General features: G+C 35.7%; 2 protein-coding genes across 5 annotated transcripts; one reads left to right on the top strand and one right to left on the bottom strand.

Moving 5' to 3' along the window:
* The first annotated feature begins 4129 nt into the window (after positions 1-4129).
* On the top strand, positions 4130-6661 carry LOC112279108 (short-chain dehydrogenase ptmH). Its single transcript, XM_024513234.3, has 4 exons — positions 4130-4195; positions 4420-4776; positions 5250-5409; positions 5779-6661. Exons 1-4 carry the CDS (start codon positions 4168-4170, stop codon positions 6137-6139), a joined length of 906 nt encoding a protein of 301 aa, XP_024369002.1. The 5' UTR covers positions 4130-4167; the 3' UTR covers positions 6140-6661.
* A 5115-nt stretch (positions 6662-11776) lies between these two features.
* LOC112276316 (protein SPA1-RELATED 3) lies at positions 11777-17682 on the bottom strand. 4 transcript variants are annotated; one of them, XM_024507505.3, is made up of 8 exons: positions 17222-17364; positions 16231-17056; positions 15673-15830; positions 14199-15111; positions 13654-13800; positions 13150-13467; positions 12901-12960; positions 11777-12524 (listed from the first exon to the last, which is right to left on the bottom strand). In XM_024507505.3, the coding sequence occupies exons 2-8, from the start codon at positions 17029-17031 to the stop codon at positions 12333-12335; spliced, it is 2589 nt and encodes an 862-aa protein (XP_024363273.1). In that variant the 5' UTR covers positions 17032-17056; positions 17222-17364; the 3' UTR covers positions 11777-12332. The 4 variants fall into 4 exon arrangements, 3 of the variants coding, with proteins under 3 accessions (XP_024363273.1, XP_024363293.1, XP_090102333.1); XM_024507525.3 differs by lacking the exon at positions 17222-17364 and having other exon boundaries at positions 16231-16317; positions 16467-16920; XR_016500037.1 differs by having other exon boundaries at positions 13654-13890; positions 16231-17444.
* Between the last annotated feature and the right edge of the window lie 578 nt (positions 17683-18260).

The following is an 18260-nucleotide window of genomic DNA, read 5'->3' as shown; positions in this document are numbered from 1 at the left end:
AATGTAATTAAATACTGGTCTTTTAGGGTTTTGAAATTTGGAATTCTATTATAACAATTGTGTGAATATATAAATGTAAGCTTGTATGTCTGCACATGCTTTTTAACATGAACCACATGACTAATTTTTAAAATTTTAAATTCTACTGGTGTATGTTTTGCAAATTGGACTTTGAATATTGTGAGTTGAATTTTCTAAAGAAAAATAATGTAATTGTATAACATGGTAGAGATTATTAAGCAAAAAACTGTTGGATTTATAATCCTCTTAATATATGCCATATACATGTAGCTTTGAAAATTATCTTGAAGCATAGTTAGCTTGCTCAAGTCCATTTTGTTTTTTTTTTTTCACAATGCTTTGAGAAACAATTTAAAAACTTACCAAATTCATTTACTTATTATTTGTCTAACACTATTATTATTACTTTATTGCAATATAGAAGTTAGTACACATGAGTTTAAGCTTCAGCATCTATAAAGGATAACCCATAAATAACCCGGTTTCCTTTGGATATATTTACTCCATGGAAAGCTATGCCTTCTATTATCATCCATTCAACGAACGATCGAATTCATCCTCATATTCATCCATCCTAATGCAGAGCAGCATGCAGGGGGGGCATGACCAGGTCACACAGCTGCTCCATATTTGTCCATGTTCCAGTGCTTTTAAAATTTTCAAGTATCTTTTTATGTTCTCATGCTTTATAATGTTCTTGTAGTGCAATAATTTTTTATTTTATTTATTTATGGTAATACATGGATTTATTGTAAAAAACTCATAAAACATGGATGTATTAGTATCTTGTAATACTAAAACAATCGTTTTTATAATTTTTTAATAATCCATGTTGTATGAGCTCTATTACTACAACCTTTTCAGTGTGGATATACATATATACATACGCAACAGGAAGGCAATACAATTTACCACTTTATTTAAAACATAAAAATATTATTGATTGTTTATTATTATTATTTTTTTGTTGTTTTGATATGTGAAAATGTACAAGTTTTGAAAGAGTAAATGTAGTGACGATGTTAGAAGAAAAAAAAATATGAACCACAGCTGTAAAGAGGCATAGGTGATTCAATGGAATATAATGGAATCTTACCTAAACCCACTAATTTTCAGAAATGAATCTCGTCATTCATTGGACTTAGTGGCACAAACTTTAGATGTATTTTTTTTTTGTTTGTTTGTTTGTTTGTTTGTTTGTTTGTTTGTTTTTTTTTTTTTTTTTTTTTTTTTGCTAGGTTAGGTATTTGATGCTTGAGGAGCCATTAAAAACTGACTTTTTAAGCTCTACCATGGTTTTCAAAAGGTTCATATACAACCCCTTTATATTTCTGATTGAGAGCCTCCAGCTGAACAGTTAAAAAATTAAAATTAAAAATAAAAATAAAATCACATCCTCCAAAAAAGACCCATCCAAGGATGAGAATCAGACTTCGTGGATGATAGACAAATATCTTGGAAACTCATCCAAACGCAGCTTAAGGAGTGCAGCATTGCCTTTAGAAAATTCACTATTTAGGGTTTTTCTCATCCTCATTATAATCTCACATGGGTGCCAGAGGAATGCTTTAAAATTATTGGGTTTAAAAGACAAAAATATTAAAAATAAAATAAAAAAATGGAACAAACTTTTCAACAGTAGCTACCAGATAATCCACATTATATGGTAAAATTGATGCAAAGCTCTACAAGGAATTATTCCACAAGCATCTAAGAATAAAATCTTATTCTCTTGGAAGTAGTGGCAACTAATATGCATGCAATCAACGTTGATTTTTTGTGCTAATGGGTCCTCTTCTGCAAAAAAGAGCTTTAGAAAAATGCATGCAGATGGGATTTTTATAGGGCACTGGGATGGCTTCTAATGTTGCCCTAACCTCTTATTTTTCTATAGAAAAGTGCTGTGGTGCAAGTGAGGTTTAGAATTATTTCATAATCATCTCCACTCAAATTCTAAATACGTGCAGTTTATGCAATCGTGCCAATTGGAATACAAGGCCAATGTACATCTCAGTCTTGTATATATCCAAGTAATATTATTATGCATACATGCAATACATTGTGGTGGAGGGTTCTTTCTCATATACAAGTCAATGTATTGGGCAATACCCTAGTTCCTTATTTTCTTGAGAAACTATTATTTTTAAGCTCGTTGAATTTTTTATTTGCAAAAGTGTTCTTCCATTTGAAATTTTATTTGCATTTGAATCCACATTGACGAATGTTTTAAGTAATAAACAATTAATATCAATGGTAATGATAATATCTTTTAAGCCTCTTTTCACATTTTAAACAAAGACTTTTAAAAAATAATCTTTTTAGATCTCAAAATTATTTTAAATAAACCAGTTTATAATGATGTATATACGACTTTTTATGTATTTAAATTTTTATATGTATATATTTAAATTAAATTTTTGATTTTTTAAAATTGGAACTTTGAATCGTAAGTTACTTGGTTTAAAACACTCATTTTTTTAATCAACTAGTAGTTCACTTAGACCTTCAAAATTTTCACTTTTGTTTGATTTAATAATAATAAATGTTTAAAAGATAAAATAAAATAAATAATATTCACATTGTACGATTCATTTATTTTATGTTTATAATAGTAAAAATATTATTTTAAAGGAGATAAACCACATTGACATCTAAGAAACAAATTTAATAGATGTCATAAATTATCAGGACAACCAATATATCAATGTTTGAAATGATCAAGTTCTAGCAATGTGGCATTCATACATTTCAAGGTAAAATCTACACAATGAGTTATATGATTAAGAAATAATGAATAAGTAAATCAATTGAAATTTATCTAATTAAAATAGGAGAAAAAGAGAGACTGATAAAATTTCAAAAAACATCACAAGGGGACAAAATCTTTTTGTCCTAATAATATTGATATTGTTAATATACAAATGTCTGTAACAATAAAAGGTAATATGTTTATGATTTTGACAATATTGATAGTATTTTTTTTCCATTTGTATGAATCAAGAAGGAATATTGACTTATTTCATACTATGCTAATTATAAATTAAAAATGTAATCATTAATTATCAAACATCTACTGTTCTAAATGTCTTAAATTTGCTGTGACTGAGAGCTCCTTAAAGAATTTTATATTTCCGTCTACTAATGGATTGGTGGCATTTGCAAAGGTGATCAAATTACTTGATGATGTACTGTTACAAAACCTTAAATATGTGCATAATCTTATACTTTACATTTTAAAATTGATTGTATATATATATATATATATACATACTGCATGATGATTTGTAGATGTTGCAAGTGGCAATAAGATAAATCATTTCCTCTCTCAATGTATATTAAATTCATAATATAGTACAACTCTGTCAAATGTTTAGCTGTCATTTTAGTCAATTTATCTTTCTATATAATGTTAATGTTGTTTGCAAAATTTTGTTTGATGTTAACTTCCACTTTAAGAATAAAATCGATCATAGTTATTTTTATTTATTTTTATAATAATTGAAGAGTTTCAGAAAGTAACACCGATTTAAAATTATTACCATAGAAATCTATCTTTTTTGATTTTTAAGTTCAGCAAGGTATACAGTTATTATCATTGTTATTATTTGAAAACCAAAGTCTATCATGTACAATGATGATGAATCACAAAGTTTTACAAAAAAGAAAAAAGAAAAGAAAAGAAAACCCTCAAAATATCTATATTTGAGAATAGGTTAAAAATATTAAATAAAATAATATTTGTATTTTACTGGAAAGTTTTGTGATAAAACTTTTTTGATCTTTATATCCAAAAAAATAACTTGAAAAATCATCCGCTTCTGCAGTACATGTTACAAAAAGGGTGCATATAGAAAATTAATAATCATACATTGTAAGATGACTTCATCCGAAATAGTATTAAAGAGTTGAATTGTTGGCTTGTGGGAAAATGACGATGCCCTAACAAGGTAACTTTAAAGGCAAAGTTCATGGAAAGCACGGCAGGGTAGGTTCGGGTCGGGCCGGGCCGGGCCGAGGTGGGAGGGACAGGCTCAGCGCCACCCGGCCCGTTCCCCAAGAGCAGAGTCTTCGGAGGATTGGGCTTCGCAAGCATCCCGCAGTGTAGCGTAGGCCGGTGACAGTGCGCGACCAATTGCAGATGCGTCGATGGTGCCCTTGCAAGCAAATGCATCATGTGGGTTTTGCTCCTTAGCTGACTCCTACTGCAATCTGCTCTTCAATTTGCTCAGTGTACACTGCTAGTCGCTTCGAACGCGGCATACAGTTGCCAGTTGAATCTGTTTTTGCAGCTTTGAACCAAAAAATTGTGTCCTTTTTCTGTGGCCTGTCGGTTGGGGGTGTGCGTGCGTGAAAGCCATTTCGAGGAGCTTAAGAGGGTGGTTTTCCAAGCTGTGGCAGACATGGGTGGAGGGCCGGTGTCACCAGGACGACGAGAAGAGGTTGTCCTCATTACGGGCTGTTCCGATGGGGGGATTGGGTCTGCACTTGCCTTAGAATTTTGTGATTGCGGATTTACGGTTGTTGCCACCTCTAGGTCTTTGGAAACTATGAAGAGGTTCGAAGGTCACCAGTATATTGCGGTTCTTGCTCTTGATTTGCTGTCGGAGGAGAGCATCAAGGAGGCCGTGGCATCGGTCATGGCCTTATATGGCCGAATTGACATCCTCGTCAACAATGCAGGCATGCCTTGTACTGCTCCCCTGGTGGAAGTCCCCATTGCAATAGTGGACCAAGTCTACAGAACCAACTACCTTGGTATGACGGCTTCAATCGTCTCTTTCTCAATGAGTGGGGCTATGTGTAAAGTGTTTGACCCAATCACTTTGAAAGTGTCGCCAGGTGCAGGCCATTTATGCATGGTCGTAAGATTTCTTGTTTCAGAAATCGAGCAAGTGGAAATGACATTTGATGGTGTACATGTTTTGTGATTGGGCTTGCGTTTGACATGAGATAGGCGGTTTTTGGATTCTGGCATTGTTTTTGCGTTGAATTTTTCCTCGAAGTGATTGATCGCTACATTCAACGAAGAAGAGCTTTACAGTTTCTCGCGCGGGAATTTAAATCTAGCTTGCAGGATATGGCTTTTCATTGTCCTTTAGAAATGCATGTTCGGCGCCATAGATTTGACTGCACTCCTGAGATGTTTGCCAACTAGTTCAAGATGCGTGATTAGCGAACTAGTCTGCCCTTGTGGATTTTTACAATGTACAACCACATTGTTCACGTAGGTCCCATTATGATGATTCAAGCGGTTGTGCCGCACATGGTGGCGAAAGGGAAAGGCAAGATTGTGAATGTAAGCAGTATAGCAGTTTATGCAACTGGTCCATTTACTGGAGCCTATAGTGCTTCTAAGGCAGCGTTGCATTACAGCACTGATGCTTTGAGGTGAGTTGAATTGGATTAGAGAGCATAGAAAGATGTTAGGAATTTGTCACCACTTTTTAGTCTCGCTTTTCCAGTTTTTTTACAAAACGTACGGTTGTTTCATCTGTCCACGTCTGTGAAAACAAGTTTTGTTACAGGAATATCTTGATTTACCATAGTGCAGCAAAACCCCGCACAAGCTTTAGAGCAGAGTTGGATGGAATCATCTTCTGTTGTCGCAGTTGGCGGATCAGCTGTCTGATTTATATGAAAGACAAATCAAACGATAGAGCTCTGTAGTTCCTTCCAGCTGGAACTCTTGACTTCATGTAGATTGAAAATCTAATTAGATGGCTTGAAGATTTTTAACGTATACTCACATGTTGGTAGATTGGAGTTAAAACCATTCAACATCGACGTCATGCTTCTTGTTCCGGGTGGCGTGGTCACTGGTATCGCATCCAAGGGATACGAAATTCTGAAGAACAATTTGAGCATGTTAAAAATCTTCAAGCCTTACGAGGAGTACTTGCTGCAGCGGGCAATGTTGTCACACCACCCGAAGTCAACCCCCGCTCCCCTTTTCGCTAAGAAGGCTGTCAACGCTATTGTAGCGAAATCCTCTACTGCGTGCTACACATATGGTTTCCTGTCTCGTATTTATCGCATCCTGTTCTACTGCCCCTATTGGATTCGAGATTGGTGGTTTTCATCCAAAATTAAAGTCATCAACGTCAAGAAGCAACAATAAATGGTTGACAGGCCCCGCCATCACTTTGTGACCCCATGGCTTCTTACCTTCACTGTGAGTGTCAGGTTCGAAGGTTGTTCGAATTCTTAATCCTCATTAAATATGTCAAGGTATTCTTTCCTCTCTGAACTCAGTCGCTTGCTTCTCCGAAAAGAAACAAAGATGGAGAACATGATTTTCTTGTGTCCCTGCGGTTCACTTTGTTGAGCACAATAGTTGTGTATAGCTCACCCAGAGCCACGAATCTATACAGTAAGAGAATATTCGTGTGAAGTTGTTTCTCCTCCATAGAACCAACTCCATTACAGTCTTTGATAGCGTTAGGATAAAGGGCCAAGGCTGTCTAGCAGTTTTGCTGTAGATTGTGGGTAATGCTTCCTTTCAATATGCAGGATGAGAGATCAATTTAAGCATGATAAAAAGTTGAAATTTCGGTAACTTGAGTTTTGTCACAGCGATCTTTTGATAAAGTGACTCTGTATCCCGCGGTTTTTATATTGATGGGATTACAACTGTATGGAATATGGTCTGGGAGCTACCTGCTGTATGTTAGCTTGTGATTCTGGTCTGCCTGCTTCATTCAACTAGCTTTTGGGTACCCAATGACAAGTTAAAGTCGTGATTGTTAGTTGTACTTAGGTGGGTGTTAATGACCATGTAACCAGTATTCTCTATTTATTTGACAAAATGTTTAATTAGTTGAGTCCATTTTGATATCCGTGTGGCTGCCAGTTCTTTACATCGTATTTGTTTTGTTAGTTGTTTTGTTTGTTCTTTTGTTTCGATTAACTTGCGTTGCTTCTCACTCTTGAATCAAAGGTCGAAGTCAATAATTACAGAATGCTCGAAATTCTTGGGTAGCAGGTCCAGTTGCTTCAGGGGTTTCGAAACCAGGTTCAGGGTTGTTTTAAGTTGGTTTGAGCAAATTGAACATATTATGTTGCAATTGGTGTTAATGGCATCTCTAAATTTTCCACAATAATCATTTATTACAAATCTTGCACATGCCATTCACTTGTCAAGTTATTACCCAGCCATCTATTCAGTTCCAGTATTCGTTTGTAAGAGTAGTTTTTCGACACACACTAGCGTGGTCAACGTTGAGGCAAAATCCATTTGCTCATTTTACGACAATATTCCACTGTGAGTTTAACTCTTCTTAATGATATAATCACTCTGCTACTTCCCATTTCAGTTGAGCCTGTCTTTTTTTGAGCAACACTGTAAACCTTGTTTGAAATTATCATCTTGGTGGGAGTCAGAAGTGGTAAGGTTCTATTGTAAATTAAACCATAGTAAGAGTCATGGTCACTCAGTCTTGTGTGGCACAAAACTCATTTTTTTAGTCTTCATTGTGGGATCTTGCATGCACCCATTCAATAATAATTGTAAACTTTGGATAAACATGTTGTATACAATTTGTTTGTTTATATGTTGAAATTTTAAGTTTTATTTTTACAATTTTTTCTTTACTTTTTTCTTTTTCACAAAATAAATATAATGAATATTTAAATTTAATGAATGAATAATTGAAATAATTTGAAATAAATTTGGAATTCTTTTGAAATAAAGCATTTTCAATAGATTTGTATTTGAATTAAGTAAGCATTCTAATGTAATTTAGTTGTTGCAAATATATATGTATATGATTTTTTTAAAAATAATAGTAAGTAAAGAAACATTTTTTTTGAAGAATTTTACCTTCTTATAAGTTTTAACTTTGCATAATAGGTTCAGGATTTTAGGGTTTATAACTAGTTAATTAAGAATTTAAATATTAAAAAAATATAACTTTATAAGATTTTTAGAAGCCATAAATGTTTTGAGAAATACAAGGGATTTTTTAATTATTGGTGCAAAAAGAAAAAAATCCTAATAGTTAGATAATGTATATACAATTATTAATACTTTATATTCTTCAACTAATTTATATTAAAGAGTATATTGACAAAAGAAATTTGTTAAATCTAGATAAATAAGCTAAATTATTTTAAAAATAAAAAATAAGTTTATAATTAATTAATTATTATTCATCAAAATAAGAAAAATTATAAAAAAATACTATAATCATCAATGTCTTGCTTCTTTTATATCTATGGTAAATTATGATTCCAAAAAGAATTACTAAAAAAATATTCTTCTAAAAAGTAGTTTTAAGAGATCTAGTATTTTAATTTATAGATTAAAAAATACAATAATAATTTCTAAAAAATACATAAGAATATTTAATTCAATTTCAAAACAACTTAGATTTTAATTTGAGATTTTTGAAAATAAATAGCTTCCATTAAATATTACATTTCTTATAGCATTATAGAAACATTAAAAATGTTGGTCTTTTTTTAAAATACAATCTTATCTTTCTATAATTATAAATTTTTATTTATTTTTATTTAAAAAAAATTATACAATTGAATCTCAATAAATTTTACCACAATATAAGTTATTTCACTCTATAAGTTAATATATATACTTTCTAAAATATTACAAGGTTAATAGTTAAGTTATTAATAATTAGCTTTTTATACTCTCTCTAGTGTTGAGTGTAACTTGATAATAGTTAGAACCCTTCTACACTAGTCAAACATACTCAATTTTTCTGCAAAAAAATAGATAATACAAGTAGGCTTTCCAATCATTGCAAGTAGAAACCATTTGTTTGTTGTTAGCATTTTCACTAACTTACAACAACTAAAGATATAGAGCCCTCTTGTTATTACAAGTAGGATTACAATGTACTTTTGTATGTAGTAGAAAACTTAGATCTAAAAATCACAATAGAGATAGATGTATAAATTAAACAAAGGACTTGAAATCTCCATACTATAAACTAATAGATTTAATACTATAGAAGTCCTTGCATTTGATTGATTATGTACAAGGATGAATTTGGAGAGTGCGTTGCTCTTCTTTGGTGAATCAATACTGTAATTTACACATCTCTATTTACATGATTTAGTGTGTTTTTTTTTTTTTTTTTTTTTTTTTTCTTCCTAAATTTTCTTGTAGATACATGTTATCAAGACTAATTGAATCATTTTGAGTCCAAATTTGCAAAAACAATTGCCAATTAGAGTTGTATTTTAGTAGATATAGGCGCCAAAAAATTTAAAACTATTCTGATTTTTATTTTTTGGATCCCACATCTATCAAAATACAACTACAATTGAGGATTTTTTTTTTTTTTTTTTTTTGTAGAGTTGGATTCAAAATGATCCAATTAATGTAGAATGTATTGAGTTGAAGTCAAATTTTGATTAATTTATTTATTTTTAAACAATTTTTTTTTTCTTTTTTCTTTTTTCTATCCATTATTATTGCAATGCTTTTTGTATGGCTGTTTTCATTATAGATTTGAGTTTATAGGAATGTAATTAGTTTAGTAGAGTGTCGTGTAAAGTACACCATTGAAATGGTATATTGAATTGGTGTGTGATTGATAGTATAAAGTTAGAATTTAAACTAAAACTCACTCATAAGACTATTATACAATATTACAATTTATGTTTTTATCAACTTCTAAAATCACTTAATTCAAACTCAAATTTATGTTTATGATTATATAGATGTTATATTGTCATAACTATATTTTCGACAAGATGATTTAAGTATATTTTAAAGATATCACTTCTAATGAATGCAACAAGATTATTTGAGCCTAATAATAGAGTGAAGCATTAAAAATTGACTTTTGAGCAAAACAATTGATTGTAAAGCTTATGAGAGAGAAATAAATGGTGCAAAATCTATAACTAATTGTACATTGGCAATATTAGCATCTTCTAAGGTAAGATTTTTAATTAAAAAATGATTATTTTTAAACTTTTCAAAAAGAAAAAGTAGATCTCTACTATGTTGAAGTCTTTCAATGATAAAAAGAGAAGGAAAAAGGTTTAATATCTACTAGTTGAAGAGGCTACTTACTAGTGAATTTAAGTAATACAAGAAAAAAATGCCACATTGATGAGACATAGTTATTGCAGTTGCTAAGAGGTTTTATGTTAGAATTGAGACTAGAGAAGGTAATAGAGAGTTTTTTTTTTTTAAAAGATGGTTAGCGGATTTTAAGAAGCGTTATGATATTAAATCCTATATAAGACATGGTAAAGATATCTTTGTAGATAAATCAAAACCTACTTAATTATAAATGTTTGAGATTAAGGATTAGATAGGAGAGTATGATCTTATTGATATTTATATTATGGATGAGACTAGATTGTTTTATTGTTTTAAAGCCTAATCAATCTTTAGCAACTCATTCATTGAAGAGTAATAAAACGACATAAAGAACAACTTACTATTGTTGTAACAAGCCATATGGATGATAGTTTTAAATTGCCTCTTTATGTCATCAATAAGAATTTGCATCTAAGAGCTTTTAGTGTGATAAATGCTGTAAGGCTAGAGAATTTGGAAATTTTATAGGGAGAAAATTCTTGAGTATAGATGATAATATATAGAGGATGCATCTTAGACAAAAAGAAAAAAAAAAAAAATTACTATCACTTGATAATTTTTTAGACCACAAAATTATGAATATTGGAGCAGAAATCTATATTATAACACTAGAGTTTTTGCCATCAAATACTACAAGTCATTATCAACCAATGGATGCTAGTATTATAACATCATTTAAAGTACAATTATTGAAAAGATTTTGTACAAAGATTAATTGATGTTTTTATGTCAAATGTGGAGCCTAAAATTGATGTGTATGATGCAGTTACTAAGATAGTAAAAGCATAGCATACTAATGTCTTAGCTGATACTATATGCCATTGATGGAGATACATTGGTTTATATCATATAATTGATTTAAATGATGATACTAGGACTTTAATGCTTCTTCCTATTAGAAAGATTGATTGATGATATACTTTAACACCTTTCAAACTTATCACTTGACAATAAAAACCAACCTACTCTAGGTGTTGTGGAGTGTATTCAAATTGAGGCAAAATTTAATTTGAATACAAGTCCTAATGATGACATAGAAGAGAAAATTGTAAACCAAATTTTGCCTTTAATTAGTACTATAAAAGATGATGAATTTACATTGGAAGTTGAATAACTATCTATTCTGTATTCAAATGTGGTATCAAGTATTGCAAACATTTGTTTGTATTTGAAACAACATACTAGTAATACTAGTAGTTTATTAGAAAAATTGTTAAGCTTAGAAAAAGATATTTCAAGCTTATATATCAAACATAGAACACATCAATCTACACTTCATTGTTATTTTCAATGAATGGTATCGTTATTGTTGTTTCATACCTCAATAAATTAGTAATATTTACGTTTTAAACTGATTCATTGGATAAAAGTTACTTTTTAAAAATTCAATTCAAAATACAACTATTTTTGGTCCATTCATTGAAATATCATTTCTAACACTCACAATGTGTTTTTCTTATAGATTTTGGGAAAATCCCGTCTAGATGAATTTCTTATCAAAAAAGAAAAAGAAAAAGAAATACTCATGTACAGTACTCAACATTAGAATTAACATTTATGTCAGTATTTTCTTTGAATGCATTTGTACCTTATGAACAGTTATTAGGATTCAAAAATATTACAAATTCAGAACTGTAGAACAAATTTTATATCCTTTCAACACATATTATTACTGAAAACTATGCTACAAACACTTTAAGAAGTTTATATTACAATAAAGTTCAGTGACTACATCAGCTATCAAGCGGGAAATGGGTGAGCCATTCAATCTATAATAGAATCCAAAAAAAAATTTGAATATTTTGTTGGTCATCCGCCTGGATGCTAGAACTGTATGGAGTTGAATCTTATGAAGCAACGTGAAGTATCTACAATGTACTGCCCTAAATCAACATCACAGACCGTGGAAAAGCCAAATAGTTAAGGTTGCGACTTGATTAAACGTACTTAGTATAGACCCTCTTCACTCCATCTAGTAGCATACTCTGGAGGTGAACCAAATTTTTTCAGAGAAAGTTATAAATTTAGAGCACTTTCTCCCTTTATCAATCTGTTCTTTTTTAATATATTACGTCATCCTACCAGTCTCTCTAGCGGCATCTGGCAGTTAAAACAAGGTGCTTTACTGACGAGAAATTTTAACCACCTACACCTGAGTGCATGGAACGGTTCATCCAGAAGGGCTAACCCTACTGGAATTAGACAAGGAGCAAAAGTCAAAACATGAAAAAAAACCTCACACCATTTCCAAAATCTTGATATTACCCATGGAGTTAGCAGCCACTAGAGTTTGCGACTTCCCTCTCCAACACACACTCGAAACGAATTGTCCACCATCTTCTTCAACTTCCCGGCCTGTGATAGGATCTGTGCACCCAAATTTGTGGGATGCCATTTCCATAGGTAGGGATTTGTGATAAGCGAACACCTGCAAGAAAAAGAAAAAGAAAACCATACTTCCGTAAAAATCCCAACCGTTAAGTTTCTAGGAGATTAGACATTACAAGTTGGGAGCAAAACTTGGCACATGATGGTGGAGACGGGACAAAGTCTGGCTACATTTATTATCGCACAATTTTCTTCACCACTCAATCAACTACTACCCTAAATCCTCTAAACGCCTTTAGTAGATCTCTTTCTCAACTTTCTACAAGAGAAGTTCCTGTAAACCTCATATTGGTATACAAAGAATGCAATTTAACACTTATCAAATATACCATTAAAGACAGAGGGAAGAAGCAGCAAACAAGGTAATGAAAGTATCTACTAATTTCAAATATTAATTTCAAGGCAGAGGGACTGACTGCATTCGTTTCCGATCCACAAGCGATATAACCATCCGCAATGGAGAGGCCAATGAAATTCTGCAGATTAAAACACACTTGTTAAATCAATCACTACAATAGTCCACAGCAAACCTCCGAGTCAGGGCGCAACCAGTCCGCAAGAAGACAGCTGCAGGCAGTTTCAAAGGCTGATTACAAAACAGTTTCAAAGGCTAAAAGCAGACAAAACGTAAGTAAACAAGTGTAATCATATGCAGATGGCGTTACCTTCTCATTAGTATGTCCAGTATATGTAAGCGAACAGCCGGTCTGGGCATGTGGGGCTGTGTTAGCTCTTGTCAAATCCCATAGCTTAAGCGTGTTGTCTGTAGATGCGGAGACAAGAGTAACCGAATCCACAAACTTCACATAGCTCACAGCCTTCTGATGACTCGCTAAAATACACAACGGCAGCTTAGTAGTACGTAAATCATAAACATAAACCTTGTAGTCAGCTGATCCGAACGTCAGAAGGTGCCCTGAGTCAGGTGGAAACTGAATACAGCATACGTTGGCCTTGGTCTTGATCGTACCTATACTTCTCTCCTGTATTTCCACATCAATGTCGATAAGAAGTCAGAGAACCATCAGAAAACTACCAACTCGAAACAAATGCACGGCGAATAAAATTCAAAAAACACTGATATAGAAGGAAATAGCCCTTGACATCATCGAGGTTAATAGAATCTATGTACATCATACTATAACTAGGGTAAGCCAAATTAAAAATACCTGATTGATACTCCACAGCTTCACAGTCCCATCATCACTGCCGCTAGCTAATTTTGTTGGGTAGGCCTTTGAAAAATCGACAGACCAAGCTCTTTTCTCATGTTCCTCGTACTCCTTCAGAACTCGATTGTTACTGGCATCCCACAACTGATCCAAAAGTACTTCCAGTGAGAAAGGTATTCATCGTCAATTTTTTAATCAGGAATTATTTGCACAAGCATTGCACATAACCGTCAGCTGCTGTCAAAAAGAAGGAGAGTTAGTACTTAGTTTGACAATATATCTTCCTAAACGCATATTTAACAGTATGCCCAAGGTTAACATTACGGACGTAATCATGAAATCACCAATTGTCCCAGGATTACACAATTTAAAATATAAACTGAAAAGGGATCAGAAGAATCCCGTATACTCAAAGCTTTAAATGTCCATCCTAAAAATTTGCCAACCCCATGTAAAAATATCCAATGTAAAAACATGCCTCACCAACAGTTGTAACCACATGTTTCCACCGAAATGAAGGGATCCAAGCAAGGTAAACCCACCTGAACAACACCCTCATAGTCACAGGAGGCTAGGTGGCTCTTTATGTAACCATTCCAGCATACACTGCTCAACTTGGATCGGCACGGTATTTCAACCACGGGATAGTGAATATCTACATGCTCGTTGAGTATTGTGTCACATTCAAAAACTTTGATACGTTTACACACCCCAGCAGTTGCGAAATATTCTTCGTCCCGATCAAAACTTAATGAACAAACCATGTTCGCTGTGTTCAATAAATCGCCATGACGCAACGTAGCCTTCACTTCAAACCGGCTGTAGCGCGCATACTTGCATAAGCTATCAAAGAAACAGCCCAACCAATCCTCTTCATTTTCCTCTCCTGATCTTGAGGTTGCTTTCAATTCGTCACTCGCGGCACAACCAATACTCAGACCTTCTGCTCCTTGCCTTGAACTCGATTTAGACATACCCATACCAGGTGCACAAGCTCTCCAGTTCATAGAGAAGTAAACTTTTTCTAGATGATTGAAGTTACTCATAAATCTAGCACTTTTCGATAATATTTTACCTCGCCCATCTATACAAGCAATCCCTTTTTCCCTAAACCCAACCCCGTCTTCTGGGTGCTGTCTCTTTCCCTGAAGCCCCTTCCGTTCTTGCATGTTAGCACCTGTGACCCGCCTCTGCCCACTATTCTCCACCTTTGTTATCGGACCGCGCTTTTTCTTCAACGCCAGCCGTCTTCTTTCAACTTCTTGAATGTCTGCGCTCAACCGTGACACATCATGCGCCAGCTTTCGGGCATTTTCTTGCTTCTGATTTTGCATTCGTAACAAAAACTCAAACAACACTTCTGACTCAGCTTCTTTCTCTTCCAATAGCACTGCGGCTTGTCTCTCAGCTATTGCGTCCCCAGCTTCCATCAAGATCTCACAATTAAAAATATCCCTGTATGCAAAATGAGTTATTGCGATTATCGATTACATAACAGCCGTGTGATACGCAACTCTATGTCAAAGAAGTCAAATATATAGAAAAGAAATCTGATTCACAAGGAGGTGAAGGAATTTATTAAGATCCTGCCGATCACAGGCACACTTTGAGCGCGGAACAAGAACTTCACAACAAAAAGCAATCAAATGCTGCCCAGACTTGGAAGCAGACGAGACCAAAGTGATAAAATACCAGGCATATCATCTGCTGCCATCTTGAAGCACTTCGATTTGTATGGTGAACTCATTATCAGCCTTCATTAAATGCATCTGCTACAATATCTACAGACGAGTTTCGCAAGCAGTAGCACGTAAATGATACGTAGAACGAGTGTGCCGAGATAATATGGCTTAGAACTGGCAGCAACCAGCTGCTATTTCGACTTTTTTCTTATGGGTAATACACATCTATCATAAGACGTAAATTTTTCGAGTATTTTTTGCAATAACCAGAGGTAGCATAAAGCTTCCTTCTGAAACATTGATTGCGAGAGACTGCCTTCATGCATAAGCTTACCTCGCTTTTGGCCTGCAAGATGGATCAGGGTGCAGCAACCAGAGGCAGAGAGACGCTTCCTTTGGACACTCTGACAACAGGCGTGGTGGAAGTATACGATTCCGCAGATCAGCCATGACTCTCATACGCTCTACTTCTGACCCAAATGAGCAAAATAACTGAAAGAAAACAGTAATAAAAAAGTTAAATCAAATGATAATCACTAACTTCTCAATACACATTAACGTGATCAACACAAACTTCGACTTAGAACATTTCATTCACCAACTATGTCTTAGTATTTTAAGGACAACGTACAAAGTTCACTTGTTTGTTGATTACTGCAAATAGGAATAAAAAATTCATGCATCACTACTTAACTATTCTGTAAGACAAACGACCACACCAAGGTCCATTAGCACTCTAGAGTGCTGCTACCACCCTAAATATAACAAAACCAAACACTACAAATTAAACTAAAATTTAAATTTAAAAGATGCAAGAAAATGAAATTCTTAGAGGCTGAAAAGTGAAACTATAATAATAAATAACCAGCTGAGGTTGGTTAGACAGAAGTACCTCGAACATAAATACCCCTAAGCTGTAAATGTCAGAGGCAAATGTGATCGTGCCAGTTGCATGCTCCTCCGAGCTAGTGTACCATGCCTGCTCCATAAGCAACAACTGCCTCTGAGGAAAACAATATTCTCCATTTCGAAGTAGCCCGTCACTATTGTTCATATCCACTTGCTTACCAGAAGAGGAAGTAATTTCATAGGATTGCACTCCATCTCTGGATACTGCTCTCCTCTCACCTTCAGATCCTGTACTTTCTCTCCAGTCTGGCAACCAGGGACCAGACACGGCCCTATCTTGTCTTTGGGGCTCCGATTCACGGCTGCTTGATGTGGGCCTTGATGTGACTGTTCCAGCTGGAGGGCGAACCAAGAGCTCCGCCTGATTTCTCTCCACCCCAACATCACCCTGTCTCCTTTCAGGGGAGGGGGACCCCTTACCGGGAGAATTCTCACAGTATTGTTCTGAGCTGCTTCGAGTACTGGCAGAATCAATGAATGCAACCCTGTTTGAAGGAAACAACAGGAAGCAGGACGGGCGAATGTTCCGCAACATAACACCTTGACCGTGGGCTAGGTCTACGAAATCTAGCACCTGCTTGAATACGTGAAGACTTTGCACCCTGTCTACTTCTCGGTTGGGCCTGCTGAGCCACTGCCTTACCGTAATCTCCTCCCCACAAAATCTATCGCTTCCCCCGGAATCTACGTCGTTGGAGGCCCGAGCTGCTTTCGCTGGCGAGCGACCCTGAGCAGAAGAGACCTCCGTTACGCCTCCAGATTTTCTGCCTGGTAACTCCTTCATTGCGCTAGCTCAGCTGATCCTGACACTACAATTCTCTTCACACTCAAATTACCATTCAACCTTCCTCGCCATCATCTAAGCTTCTTTCCGTCAGCAACCCTAACGCTATCTAAATTCCTGATATTCCACTCCGCAACGCACGGATCGGAAAGGGGTCAAGATCACTGAATTACCACAAACACTACCTCACCTGTTTCCCGAGTTGCAAATGGTATACGACATACCATCAGCAGCGGACGCCAACCTCCCGGAACCCACCCTCGAGAATGTAAGCTGCTCATGGCCGCTAAGCCTGATTACACCACCTCCACACTCAATTCCACATCCCTCCATTACTACAGCCCAATCCATCCTGGTCCAACCCGCCACTTAATGTTAGCCCTCCTCCTCCGACTGCTCCTCCTCCTCTCTGCCGCCCCCCTCCCCTCCAAAACCCTCCCGAATCTGCCATGCCCTTACATGGTTCCCCTCTCACCTCCGAATTCACGGACACAAAGCCACCACCCCTTTCTTATCATCCTCGGCACCATTCCAACTCCACCACCTCTCCTAACCCCCACACCCTTCACCTCCACCACAATTCCATTGTATCAGCAGCTCCGACCAAAGAAAAAAATGAAGGAGGAGGAGAAACACGGAATGAAGGAAAGCTCGAATTACGCCTGTATCCCAAATTGCAACTCCTCCCCTCACAAGGGATACTTGAGAACAAGCACGATCCAGCCGCTTCCACAACACTGACCATCACTCGAAGTAAGTCCAGTGTGTGTTGAAACCGCAGAAAGGCTGACGGCTTGGTGTCCACACAAAGGTAAAGCAGGGGCCGGGCCGGGCCCGGCCGGGCCTTTACACAACGGAACAGCCAGCCTCACCCTTCGCCCTCACGTCCTCACGTTCATCCCGCGTACACCCGGCCACCATTTTCCCCTCCACTTGTTCACTGCTTAATTCTGGCGATGGCGGAGGCCAGCTACCGCTCCTTATCTCTCCCCTGCCCTGCGCTGCCTTGCTCTCAGAAAATTTCTGCTCCCTCGCCCGTGCTTTGCTTGTCCGTCGTCTTTGCACAGTCCTGCGGCCTTTGACCAACTGCCTGTCGTCGGATCCTTGCCTCTAACCTCGCGCGGTCGTTAGCTGCGGTTTGCTGTGTGCAGTTACTGGTATTCGATATTCCAGTGTGTGATGGCCAAGCAGCGGCAGAGGTCGACACCTGCTTCTCGATCACTCGCTCC

Source organism: Physcomitrium patens, chromosome 2 (assembly GCF_059467195.1).
Source record: "Physcomitrium patens ecotype Gransden chromosome 2, ASM5946719v1, whole genome shotgun sequence".
In the NCBI taxonomy this organism is placed as follows: Eukaryota; Viridiplantae; Streptophyta; class Bryopsida; order Funariales; family Funariaceae; genus Physcomitrium; species Physcomitrium patens.
This window is presented reverse-complemented; position numbering and strand designations above follow the sequence as displayed.